The sequence below is a fragment of the Phalangium opilio genome, unplaced genomic scaffold (genome assembly GCF_054372755.1).
Source record: "Phalangium opilio isolate 3A_F unplaced genomic scaffold, DU_Popi_V2 ptg000209l_1, whole genome shotgun sequence".
In the NCBI taxonomy this organism is placed as follows: domain Eukaryota; kingdom Metazoa; phylum Arthropoda; class Arachnida; order Opiliones; family Phalangiidae; genus Phalangium; species Phalangium opilio.
In genome coordinates, this window is record NW_028324217.1 from 11,304,148 (window position 1) to 11,317,424 (window position 13,277).

At 35.9% G+C, this 13,277-nt stretch overlaps 2 protein-coding genes across 8 annotated transcripts; both read right to left on the minus strand.

The window, feature by feature from the left end:
• Window positions 1–1,857: 1,857 nt before the first annotated feature.
• Window positions 1,858–6,898, minus strand: LOC149619144 (uncharacterized). Of its 7 annotated transcripts, XR_016375384.1 has the most exons (10): window positions 6,758–6,864; window positions 4,996–5,060; window positions 4,795–4,885; window positions 4,574–4,735; window positions 4,330–4,483; window positions 4,038–4,261; window positions 3,875–3,931; window positions 3,602–3,747; window positions 3,420–3,521; window positions 3,168–3,305 (listed from the first exon to the last, which is right to left on the minus strand). XR_016375384.1 is itself a non-coding variant. In XM_089855034.1 (8 exons), exons 1-8 carry the CDS (start codon window positions 6,782–6,784, stop codon window positions 3,092–3,094), a joined length of 1,227 nt encoding a protein of 408 aa, XP_089711160.1. In that variant the 5' UTR covers window positions 6,785–6,864; the 3' UTR covers window positions 1,860–3,091. The 7 variants fall into 7 exon arrangements, 2 of the variants coding, with proteins under 2 accessions (XP_089711160.1, XP_089711161.1); XR_016375380.1 differs by lacking the exon at window positions 3,420–3,521 and adding an exon at window positions 1,858–2,742 and having other exon boundaries at window positions 2,843–3,305; window positions 3,642–3,931; XR_016375383.1 differs by lacking the exon at window positions 3,420–3,521 and having other exon boundaries at window positions 3,166–3,305; window positions 3,642–3,747.
• Window positions 6,899–7,548: 650 nt separating this feature from the next.
• On the minus strand, window positions 7,549–11,310 carry LOC149619145 (uncharacterized). Its single transcript, XM_089855036.1, has 7 exons — window positions 11,170–11,310; window positions 9,882–9,970; window positions 9,694–9,784; window positions 9,469–9,630; window positions 8,473–8,625; window positions 8,075–8,364; window positions 7,549–7,753 (listed from the first exon to the last, which is right to left on the minus strand). The coding sequence occupies exons 1-7, from the start codon at window positions 11,194–11,196 to the stop codon at window positions 7,549–7,551; spliced, it is 1,017 nt and encodes a 338-aa protein (XP_089711162.1). The 5' UTR covers window positions 11,197–11,310.
• Between the last annotated feature and the right edge of the window lie 1,967 nt (window positions 11,311–13,277).

Below are 13,277 nucleotides of genomic sequence, written 5' to 3' on the forward strand. Positions count from 1 at the left end.
CAGTAAGTAAACGTCATAAGTCTAAAGTTTTAGGGTGGTCTGCAAATTTACTAAGGTTTAATCGTTTATTAATTTATTTGCGAAGTTTTTTCTTAGTTTTAAGTTAACCCTCCACTTTTGGTTTTTTCTCGAATTTTCTTTAGTTTTATTTGCGGTCATCCGTTCGGTTCCGAGGTTAAGAAAGAAAATTTCTTCTTAAATTTTTTTCTCTGCTATTACTTTTGGTGGTACCTCCTAATCAGTGTAGGCCAATCACGAGCCTTTCAACCCTTTCTTGAACAAGTTAGTAGTGTGTGACCTTGAGAAGGAATGCTAGGTTTCATGAAGCCCACTTCTAAGTACGCTATTCAACATAGCGTACCTAATTTGTTACGGGTGAAGTTTCGGGTGAGGCACCAAGAAAAATGCCATTACTCCCTCACTGTAATTTTTTGGAGAAAGGAATGTTCCCTTTTTTGGTCACTTTGAACCATAAAAAATTTTAATTCATTTTCCCTTTTTTGGTCACTTTGAACCATAAAAAATTTTAATTCATTTTCAACATTTAGGTTTCATCAGTATTTGTTGATTTTTATAAGGGTTTACTTCATTTTCAACATTTAGGTTTCATCATTATGTTGATTTTTATAAGGGTTAAATTTTGCAAATTATGCATTTTACTGCTCAGTTTTAACAGGCGTTGCCCAACATCCCATCCCAAACATTCGCCCACTAACATTTATTCACGAATACCGATTTCGATAAGCTGCAACATTAACCTAATCTTTAAACTAAATGCAACCTTTCGATTGTTTGAAGAATGTAGCAAAATGTCGGTGTTCCTTAAGTTTGCGCTACTTATCGCTGTCAGTTTACCGTTATTATCGGTCAGTTGTTTCAACATACTAAATCGTAACATGTTGTTTTACATTGATGTTCCTTTATGAGTCACCAACTGTACAACTTTCTACTCGTTAAAAATTTACGATAAACTCTATGGCTATGAGGCTTTTTTTCTTTTAACTGGCAACCACTAATTTGCAATAATCCTCATATCTTGAACTTAATTCCTACTGTTTTAGACCAAGCCAATACGCTGATTTATGCAAACTAGCAAGTGTTAGGTTCAAGTAACTTCCAAATGGGTTGGCGTACGTTAAAATGTCATAGAACAGTTTCGTCTTATATTGGCCCCAGGAACCCAAATACTTCCGCTCCTACGTCCATTTCAGATACACACTGTATATATATATATACATACGTGCAATGCGAGATGCAATGTAATGTACCCATAAGAAAATGTACATTCTTACTACTTAGAATTATTCTATGAAAATTGCCATTAAAAACGGTAAAAAAGGTACTTCTTTTAAAGGTTCAAAGTGTTTTAAAGCATGTAAAAAATAATTTACTAATTTAATGGAAACAAGACGTCGCCGGATATGTAGTCTTGTACACTAACCAAAATGAACGCTTTTACAACCTTTCGATTGTTTGAAAAATGAAGCAAAATGTCGGTGTTCCTTATTAGTTTCCGCTAGTTATCGCTGTCAGTTTCCCGTTTCAACAAACTAATCGTAACATGTTGTTTTACAATGATGTTCGATATGAGTCACCAACTGTACAACTTTCTACTCCTTAAAAATTTACGTTTCTACTCCTTAAAAATTTACGAGAAACTCTATGGCTATGAGGCTTTTTTTGTTTTAGCTGGCAACCACTATAATCATCCTATCTTGAACTCAATTCCTACTGTTTTAGACGAAGTCAACATGCTGTGATTTATGCAAACTAGCAAGGGCTAGGTTCAAGTAACTTGCAAATGGATTGGCGTACGACAAAATGTAATAGAACAGTTTCGCCTTATATTGGCCCCAGGAACCCAAATACTTCCGCTCCTACGTCCATTTCAGATACACCCTGTATATGACTTTGCCTAAAATCAATAACAACGCGTGAATTGATTATCCTGGGGCGAAAAACAAAATTAAGTTTCTTGAGTTAACTAAACCTTCATGGTTTATTTTAAAACAAAATTTAACGAGCCATACTTTTATTTTAGCACAGTTTTCTATTTAATCATAAAATGTTTTAATCAAGCGATTTAAACAAGAAACAATAGCGCTGTGTTGAAATGAGAATTCGGTGCAAAGACTTAAAAATAAGATGATAAATTTCTTTTGTATTTCGGACTTCTGTCATTATATATATATACCATAGTCCATTAATTACTCTTTTACCATGAGTAATTTTTTAGATAAATTTTAAGATTTATTATAAAGTGATACAAATACCGGTATAGAGCTTACAAGTGTCGCGGCAGCGGTAACCGGCTTCTCACTTGACCCACAGCGAATTTCTGTTATATTTCCTTCCAAAGTAATTTGGCAATTATCTAAAATCAATAACAACGCGTACAGGCTGTTGTCTTGCGCAGTGATGAATGTCCACTTTTCCCGGAGTAAATAATGCTTACGTGCTCCTTACGTGTGGTTAACTGAGTTTTCACGATTTTTGTGTATAAAACAAGGATATTCAGTAATTTTTCTTATAATCACGGTTACAAATGTGGATGAACCTTGCATCAGGGAGGAGGGACTTGAAAGGGAGTAATAATGTGAATAGACGAATTGGTTCGCTTCGTGGCTAAACTCATCTCTCTCCGGCGCTGGCTCAGTCACTCGCCGTGGTGTCCGCGCGCATGCGTCAAATTTTAAAACTGGTGTAGTGTAGGTACCAAAGCCACTCGGGCGTGCGCGTTAGCTAGAATCGAGGGAGAGAGAGAGGTAAATTCCTACCCTCCCTGAGTCATTTTGTCCCCTTCCATTTATATTTCTGCTTCTTAAACATCTGACTAACGCACCCTCTCAAGTGTCTCCTCCCTGCTTGTATCAGCAGTTCCCAGAAGAGTAGTTCTCGAAACATCTACCGCAATTTCACAAAAACAGTGCCGTGGTTCAAAACCTCCGTTTTGAAAATAGCGGCTACTATTTTGGGAAATAGTTCTTCCTTGTTTTGTGCGTCTCACTTTGTGAAATGGTTAGTCTAAAAAGTCGTACACTTCTGACTTTTCTTCTACAGTGTTTATCAGTTGTTAGTCTTTATAGGCCTACTAAAATTGACTACGATAGGCAAAAGTGAACCATATGACATGATAAACTATCGCGAGTGACATGCCAACAATATAGAAGATCGTAAATAGATAAAGTTTTATCAGTGGTAAAGGTGTAAGTTCGGGTGGATCTCGATGTATGCATAGCTCGCCGTAAAACGTTGTACGATCAAGTAAAACATTGACCAAATTGGTTTCCGCAATTTGAGAAGCCCTGCAATGTTTGAAAGTAAAATGTTTTCTTCAAGGCCAAATTACGACTAAATAAGGCAAATGGAAATAAAAAAGAGGGCAAGGCACTATGATATTTTCAATGCTTTTCTCCTACTTCTTTCGTAGACCAATCATATCGTTGGATTTTGAGTCAATTGGGTTTGTTAGAAAATCTCAATATTCTTAGTGTAGACCTCGGTTTGTCAGCTTACACGCACTTGATTTACCGTGAAGGGGTTTAGTAAATATTTTTGGTTGTCTCAGAAACAACATGAATCAAACGTACGCTTTAGTTACCTTTCCATTTGCCTTTGCATGGTACTATCAGTCGACTTACACAAAATTTACAATTCGTCTCAGTTTTTCATCAATGTCCTTCCTGGTGAAGAGCGAAAATGTGTTGGTATTCCCAAGTTTTAGTTTTGATAAAATAGGAGGATTCTCTAGAAAATGTTCGCAAAAATGATTAATCACGGAGATAAATAATCGCTTTAGAACCGGTATTGCTATTTTTCCCAGTTTTAGATCCTCAAACACTCCGATAACATTTACATCTACATGTTTAATTACAGATTTGTCTTTCAACACTTTATTCCATAGTCTCATCTTCATTGGATCCGAAGAAGTCTGAAATAATATTACATTTTTATTTGGATAGAATATTTTAATATTGGCTCACACGTTTCGCCATTAAAACATACTATTTTGACATATTTTCGTATCTAAAACATACTTTTAAATCTTTATACAGCGGGTGTAATACAGACAAACACAGTTGGACTTCAGGGTAGTCGAGAAAGTCCTCCACTTTTTCGTAGATCATTAAGGTTTCCGCCTTTGCAAATCTTGCCAATATACATCCCATGAATGAAGCGGATATGCAGAAACATCCCAACATCCAAACTGCCAGCAAAATTCGCTGGTGTAGAAATTGATGCCATTTCCCCAAAGCAACGTCTAAAAACATCACAAATCGTATTGGTTACGTAAAAGTAAATATTAACTTCCTATTTGATTTGTCCAACCTTGCCTGACTAGCACTCTTGTTATAAAAAGTAACGTTGAACAAAATGATTTCCGAGTGAACTCTTTCTTTCGTCGGCTAATGAAGACCAATCTCTTTGAAAATATCGAAAACAGCAGAATAGAGATGAAGGACAGAAGTATTGATAGCCAAACCTGTAAACAAAAATTAAAATATTAATTATTCAATTGGGTATCATTTACTTTAAATATGTGCTTGATAAAACTAAGTGTTGTCTTAATCACATTAGAATCGAATGTAGTAAGTGAAGATAAATGGTTATGTAATGAAGTGATAGGTTTTCCTGAAGCCATAACCCAATCATCGTACGTCAAGACGGTAGTGTAGTCTAAATAACGATGTGTCTCGTCATTTAATGGCATGGGACATAAACTGAATTGGCTCTCCTAAAATAGGAAAATTCATTAAAAACATTTGACTTTATACAAGCGTTAAATTGTCTTACATTCCGAAGCAACGAACCAACCATTCCTGTTCCATTATTTTCAGACAAAACGTAACCAAAATCATATATACCCACAGTATGAATTTTAACACTTAAAAGGAAGAAAAAACAAACTTAATACTATTTCAATAAACAGCATCAATTAGATCGAAGGCAAGGAAAACAATTATTTGCTTTTGGTTTAAAAAATATGAAATATACCTGGTATTTAATTTTGCCTGTATTTCCTGGTAAATAAGATTTATTGAGTCTTCGAAACCAGGCATCTTTATAAAATAATATTACAATGCAATTGAGTTTCACGACTTAACCGAAAACGTGAGTTTCGAAAACTTGAGTGCTCTGCCGAACGAGAAAGATTTTGCAATTTCACACTTTGAAATTAAAAAAATTCGGGCTGCGTGAATTTCTATGGTAGTTAAACGCAAGCAGTATTGGTATATCTTTACATTTATCAGAACGGTCTTGTATAGATCCAGGGATAGATTTAATTTTAGAAGTAGGAATGGAGAACAGAGTAATGTGGGCGCGCGTCATAGTCCTGGACCCCCTTCCACGGGACGGAGGGGTATGAAAGAAGAGGCGGGTCATAGCGACAGAGGTGAAAGGAATTAGGTTTTTTCGCCGTCCCCGTCAGCAACGTCATCAAAACGTAGTTTAGGTGAGCCAATAAGATAATTTAAACTTTTCGTTACGTGTTGGAGGAAGGGGGCTCTATACTGGGCCATAAAATAAAAAGTAAATATTAACCGTTCTCCATTCCTTCTTGTAAAATGAAATCTATCAATGATAGATCCAAGACTACAAAAGCGGGTGTACCTCGTATGAGCAGTTCCCGGTAGAGCAGTTCTCGAAATAGCAGCCGCGATTCCAAAAAGACAGCGGCGTTCTTCAAAACTGCTGTTTTAGAAATAGCGGCTGCTGTTTTAGAAATAGCGGCCGCTGTTTTAGAAATAGCGGCTGCTATTTTGGGAAATAGCAGTGTTTTTCTTCAGTTTCGAGTATTTCTTAACAATACAGTTATATTCGTTGTTTTCGAAAACTACCTTTTTCTGTGATCATTTAGTCAGTAATGTGACCTACTAACGGATCGTGTTTTTAAAGTACACTTAAATATTACACTATTCTTCAGGCTGTATCAGTTTACAATTCTAATACCAGAGTAGAAAATATTTTAAGAAAGCTTATTTTATTTCGGAAGTAGATAATTGTAAAGAGTATTTTTTTTTGGAAAAGGCATATTATTATTTGGGAAGTGAAATATAACAAACAACAATATTTTGGAAAAGGCGTAAAATTGTTACACCTTTTCCAAAGTATTACCAACCTAAGTCTAACCAATCAAAACAAAACCTAAAAAATCCAACCGAACCCAACCTAACCTAACCTAACCTAACCAAACCTATCCTAGCCTAACCTAACCTCTCCTAACCTAACCTAACCTAACCTAACCAAACCAAACCTAACCTAACCTAACCTAACCAAACCTAACCAAACCTAACCTAACCAAACCTAACCTAACCAAACCTAACCTAACCTAACCTAACCTAACCTAACCTAACCAAACCTAGCCTAACCCTATTGGGGGTTCAAATAATCAACTCGAAGCTAACCATATCTGACCTAGTTCTATTTAAGTTCATATAACACAGCGTACACCATAAAAAAGAGCAGTCGTTTTTCGCATTCCTGTTTTTCTGCTCTTTAGAGAACTGCTGTAATGGTACGCCGCGTTTACGAGAACCGCTGTATCGGTAACTGTTGTAACGGGTAAACTGCCATTTCGGGAAACCGCTATTTAGGGAACTGCTGATATGAGGACCGCTATTATGGAATCCGCTCATACGGGAACCGCTCATCTGAGGGCTTCCCGTTAGCTTAGCGTTCCATTAATAACTCGCTATTTCTATTGCACTCTCGTAATAAGTAATTTTATAATGTGCTTATAAAAATTAAAGCTTACAATTGGTGTGATGGCCGTGACCGTCATCTCGCTTAACACCAGCGACTCAGAATAAAATTAAGCCCAATAACGTCCCTCGTAAAAAAAAATATCTCTTTACCTTAAATCGATAACAACGACCGAATTACATGTCTTGCAAATATTCCATTATTCCGGAACGAAAATATAATTAAGTTCCTTATCTCAACTTAATCTTCATTTACTTGGAAAACGTTTTATCACGCTATTTGAACAAGAACCAGAAGAGGTATGTTTAATTAAGAATTCGGTGCAAATATTTCGAAATGAGTAAATGAAGTTTTGTTCCTATTCCAAGCTTCTGTCTCTTAATTAACATTTATACCGAAATCCATTGAAAGAAAAGGAGAGAAAACCCAATAAAGTGACTCAATATAGACTAGAACATGGTAACAATATAGAATATGGCAAATATATTGATATTTTTATCAACAGTAAAGGGCAAGTTGGGTTCTATTTCTTAGCTAACATAATTCACCGCAATGTACGTTGCGATAAATTAAGGTATCGATTGTTTTCGTGTCAATAATTTGAAATACCCTAAAATAATGTAAAGCCTTTGTCTTGTTTCCATCAATTACAAATGGGAATATTTATAATGTAGGAATATCATCGTCATGAAATCATGACAAGCTCGACCTCCACTTCCTGTTGTATGTGACAGTTTGTGATACGGTTACTCTCCAAAGTCATACACTTCTGACTTTCATTCCACCGTGGTTATCAGTTGTTCGAGATAAAAACATTAAATCGAGTCTTATTACTAAAATTCACTACCGATAGGTAAGAGTGTAAGATATCACGTGACAAACTATCGCGATTGACATTTTAGCAATATAGAAGAGCATGAACAGATATAGTTTTATCAGTGGCAAGGGAGTAAGTTCGTCTGGATCTCGAAGTATGCATAGCTCGCCAAGAAACGTTGTACGATCAAGTAAAGCATTGATTAAATTAGTTTCGGCAATTTGAGAAGCCCTGCAATTTTTTAAAAGTAATTCATTACTTTAGAGTAAAATTACTTAAAGAAAGGCGAAAAGAAATAAAAGATAGTAAGACACTAAGGTTGCGTCCACTGGTGACGTTTACAATGCTTCTCTCTCTGACTCATTCGGGTCGTTGGAATATCTAAGATTATTTAGTGCAGACCTGGAAAATGTAATTTGGTTTTCCCGCTTGCTAACTAATGTTTTAGTAACAGTTTTTCTCTAGTTTACCATGAAAGGGGTTAGTAAATATTTTTTCGTAGACTCAAAAGCAACGTGATTCAAACATAGGCCTACCCTTCCATCTACTTACACAAAATTAAGAATTCGCCTCAGTTCTACATCAATGTCTTTCCTGGTAAAGAATGTAAATGTCTCAGAATTTGTAAGTTTTCGTTTTGATAAAATAGGAGGATTGAATTGAAAATGTTCGCAATAATGATTAATGACGGACATAAACAATCGCTTCAGAATCGGAAATGCAAATTCTCCCAGTTTTAGATCTCGAAACAATTTGTTGAAATCTAAATCGGCTATATTAACTACAGATTTGTCTTTCAACACTTTAACCCATAGTCTCCTTTTCATTGGATCCGAAGAAATCTGGAATGATATTACATATAATTTGGATTAAATAATATTTTAATATATAGGCTCACATCTCGCCATGAAAACATATTATTTTGCCATTTTTTCGTATCAAAAACATACTTTTAAATCTTCATGCGGTACGGAGCCTTCAACGAGAAACAATTTAACTTCAGGGTAGTCGAGAAAGTCATTTTTGGTAGAATATTTAAGACTCCGCTTTGGCAAATCTTGCCAAAATACATCCCATGAATGAAGCGGATATGCAGAAACAACCTGTTAGGTGTATGATTTATAAAATAAGCCGTGTCTTAAACATGAATATTTAATACTGTTTCGGTATTACAAAAATAGTTAACGAGAATTTACATTGTTACAAGGTGAAGTCTGCGCGCGAACTGAGGAGAGGTTGTTCGGCTTGCTGGTTATTAGATCTATTTCTATTAGCGGTAGGGGAGCCATCTGTTATTGAATATGTGACTAAGAGGAAGGCGCGAAACTTAAATGTTAGTCTTGTGTTATTTTATGATATGGCCCTAACACAACCCAACATCCAAATCGCAATCACAATACGCTGGTGTAGATATTGATGCCTTTTCCCCAAAGCAACGTCTAAAAACATCATGAAACGTACTGAGTACACGCTACTGAATATTAACTTCATTTCTGACTCGATAGAAACACTAACCTTGCCTGATTAACACTCTCATTATGAAAAATAATGTTGAGCAAAATGATTTCCGTTTAGGCTCTTTATTACCCTGGTTGATGAAGACAAATCTCTTTGCAAATATCGAAAACAGTAGAACCGTAACGAAAGACACAAGTAATGCTAGCCACAACTGTAGACATAATTTAAAATAAAATCATCAGTTCCCGAAATAGCAACCGTGGTTCCAAAAACCAGCTTCGAAAACGGTGTTCAAAACTACTGTTTAAGATCATCTGCCGCTGTTTGGGAAATAGCAGTGCTAATCCTAAAGAATTGAACTATTCTTAGTCCTACTATTTTGGGAACCGTGGTTATGAAGACCGCTATTATGGGATCCGCTCATACGGGAACCGCTTATATGAGGGCTTTCGGTATTATCATTATTTGCTTGAGAAAACATACTTTACTTGAGAATCGAATGTAGTAAGTGATGATAAATGATCCTGAAAAGAAGCGATAGGTTTTCCTGACACAATAAACCAATCATCATACGATAAGACAGAAGTGTAGTCTAAATACTGATGCGCCTCTTTGGTTAACGGTATTGGACAAACACTGATTTGACTCTCCTAAAGTAAAAAAAAATAAAGTAAACATTGAAAACATTCACTTCTAAACAAGAGCTGTCTTACATTTCGAAGCAATGAGCCAATCATTCCAGTTCCATTATTTTCAGATATAACTTTACCCAAATCATATGTACTCACAATATGAAGTTTAACACTCCAATCGAAATGAAAACAAATTTAATATAATTTTAATTAGACTAACTGCAAGTAAAAACAATAATTGCCTGTAGTTAAAATAACGTGGCATATACCTGTTGTTTAATTTAGCCTGAATTTCCTGGTAAATTAGCTTAAAAGGACCTTTGAAACCATCTTCACTTGCCTCGAAAAAAGGAGCCATCTTTAGAAAATATTATAACAATGCAATTAAGCTGTACAACAAAACCAAAAATTACAAAACTTCTAAAAAGTGTTCTGTTGATTGCCGAACGATCAAGTTTTTGTAATTGCACATGGGAATTTATTAATTTCGGGAATCGTGAATTTTATAGTAGTTAAACGAAAGTAGTATATTAGTACATCTTCATACTAATTAAAATTGTCTTGGATAGATCCAAGACTTAAAAAGCATCGATAAGAATGAGATAAATAACTTGACTGAAGGTACAGATATTTATATTAAAAATCTTTTAATTAAAATTTTAAGGCATGCTCAAGAAATGTAGAATTTGTTTAGTCTTTACTTAAAGGAATAGCGACGTGATTTAAAAATGATCTCAAATCTAAAGAAAACCTTACTTTTTTGAGAGTTTAAACTCTTCTGATTCCAAAAATATGCTTGAATAATATTTAATTATGAGGGAAAACACAGAAAAAACACTTTGAAAACTTTAAATTTGGGGGACAAAGGCAAATTTGCGGAGAAGATTTGTGGCGGGTTTTTCACCTTGCTACGTCATTCACGGCATCTCGCGGAAAAGCCAAGCGCGAGACTCCCGAGTTTACTAATGCGGCGCGCGCGCGAATCTGAATAAATTAGGCTTAACACTTAGGCTGAGACACTTATAGGCGTCACGTGCCAAGCGCGCGCGCCCGAAACTCCCGAGTCTACTAATGCTGCGCGCGCGCGAGCAAAGAAAATATAGGACTATCGTCTGCGCGCGAATCTGAATAAATTAGGCTTAACGCTGCGCGGCGACACTAACAGGCGCGTCACGTGAGCGACATCTAGAATGAAAATTTCTCCTTACTACGTCATCAAACGAAAGAAAATCTCAACTAGGCCTTTTCCAAACACAAAACTTTGATTGCAATTTAATAAATTTCTACGAAACCAAATGCAAAAGTAAACATATCATAATAAACTAGATTTTTCAAGGATTTTTTTCGCATTTTAAGTTTGTGGGTGACGAAAATTATGTCACTAACACTTTAATAAAATGCTATTTTTTTCTTCATGATATTCAGTTCTCAAGATATACATCAACAAGTGGCATAAAATGATACCTCATTTGATTACAACAACTTCGCTTAACACTCCAGTAACAATTTGTAGTTTCTAATAAGAACTGTTAGAAAGTTATTTAAAAAACAGCTTACATTTGTTGCTACGGCGGTGACCGACATCTCGCTTACCACCAGCGTATCAGATTAAAACTTTTCCCAACTGGCCAAAGAAACCCTGGAAAATTTCTGGGAGAACGCGTCGCTCCTGTGCGCCGAACGTAAGCAATTAAGCACAATCCAGTATTTGAAAAGAATTCCCCGTAATGCCAGATGGAGTTCGTATCGTATAGGGCATCCAATTAGCAGAGATTGTGTTCCCATTACGACAGATTAGTGAGATATAATTATGTTCCTTCAGCGATTCCCTCCATTTTGCCCTATATTACTTGTCGTCTCCTCGCTTCTTCGTGGCTGATCGGAGTGACTTTCATTCTGTTCTTCTTGAGTTGTTACTTGCGGACGGAGTTCTCGAGTGAAAGCTACAATTGCATCAACACTCTCTCGGACTTGATCAAATCGAAAATTCCTCCTATAATCAACAAAGACACCGGAACTCTGGATTTTTTGAAAAATTTGGTAAATAGGCTTTCCCTTAGTTGTCAGTATATGTTAACGTTATTGGTGGGTATCTACAGGCAGACCAAGATCCAGTTGTTAAGGAATGGCTAGACGCACTCGATCAGAAGAATATTTTCTGTAGTCTAAAAGATTATATGAAGCTTGATGGATACATTCCGGTTCTTTCCGGGGAAAAATCTCAAATCGCAGAGGACCTCTATCTGACTTGGATAATGGGGGGTTTCTTGAAAGCTGAACCCGATAGAAAAGAGTTCTTGGTCGAAAACGGAGGACTATACTTTTCTCAACACGATCTTGGCTTCGAGTACTTACACATCATTTACAACACCTCTTGGGCGAGAAGCAGCCCGCAAGTTCACGAGAACATACAACTGAGGTTGGTACCAATTTGGTCGAAAATGATAAAATTGGGACTTAAAAAAGTTTGGTTTCAGCCTTCATCCGATTTTTGAATCGCAAGTTTTCAAATATCTAGATTTTCATTTGCATCAATTAATTGAACAAATCAAATGGAAAAGACCGTCGAAAAGTACGGTGGCTTTGGACCTGAGTAGTGTCAGAGTTCCTTTCTACTTGCTCTTCGCGCTCTTGTCAGGAACAGTAGCGGCCCTAATAACTGAAGTAATCTTCGATGGATTTGCTTAAACGTTGAAAATTTAATTTAAACACACGAAATCGATTTTTTTGATAATATTAATAGATTTCCCTTCTTCGAAATGTAACACACGTTACCTAGAAAATACAATTCACATTTTCTGCTTCACTCATTTATTATATTATCGTGATTGAGATTTTTCACTTAATAGATTCTTTTCAAAGCTTGGTGGGGAAATAGAGTCTGGTGTATGACCGTCTTGGTTTCTTAAGACTAAACTGCGGTCCCCCTTATTAAACGGGTCTATCAGCATTCGAATTTAGACTAAACTAATTGCCTTGCAATAATAAAAACTGGCAAACATGCATGCATTTCGTTTCACGAGAAAACACGTTGATAGAATATTTTGCCTCGTATGGCAAAATTAGAGTTCAAGTTAAATTAATAGATATAAGTCCAAAAATTAAATTGTATCAGGAGTGGATTGTACAAAAAGGTTAAACGTATGAAATAAAACCAGATGCATTTTTTTGCCAAACCAATGTAGCGCCTAAAAGTAGTTACGTGTTACTGCAATGCGTAAGATATTCCCACGTTTTCTACGTCGAACATAATTGCGGAAAAGCGACAAATCGTTAGATTATATCTAAAATGGGAAGTAATGCTTTAATCCACCATTAGAAGGGATAACTTTTCTCGTTTAAAACCCATTCCTTTCAATGTTAAATTCTATTCCTACTAAAGGATTGACTACAGTTATGACCCACAACACCACAAACAATATTGACCAGACTGTCATATATCACTAATTTACTTCTACATTGATTGTAACTTCAAGATTTCCAAATACTCAAGAGTCTCGGACATTTTGTTTTATACTCCAGAGGCAGTTTTATGTTCGGGAGAGAGTGGCAAACAGTCAGAGCGGTTAACTAAGTGATAGTGACTTGGAAATATACCTGATTCCAACCTTCCCAAGGCGAGTAAAGATTCTTTGGGTTATTAAATTAGTCGATTTATGTGCAAA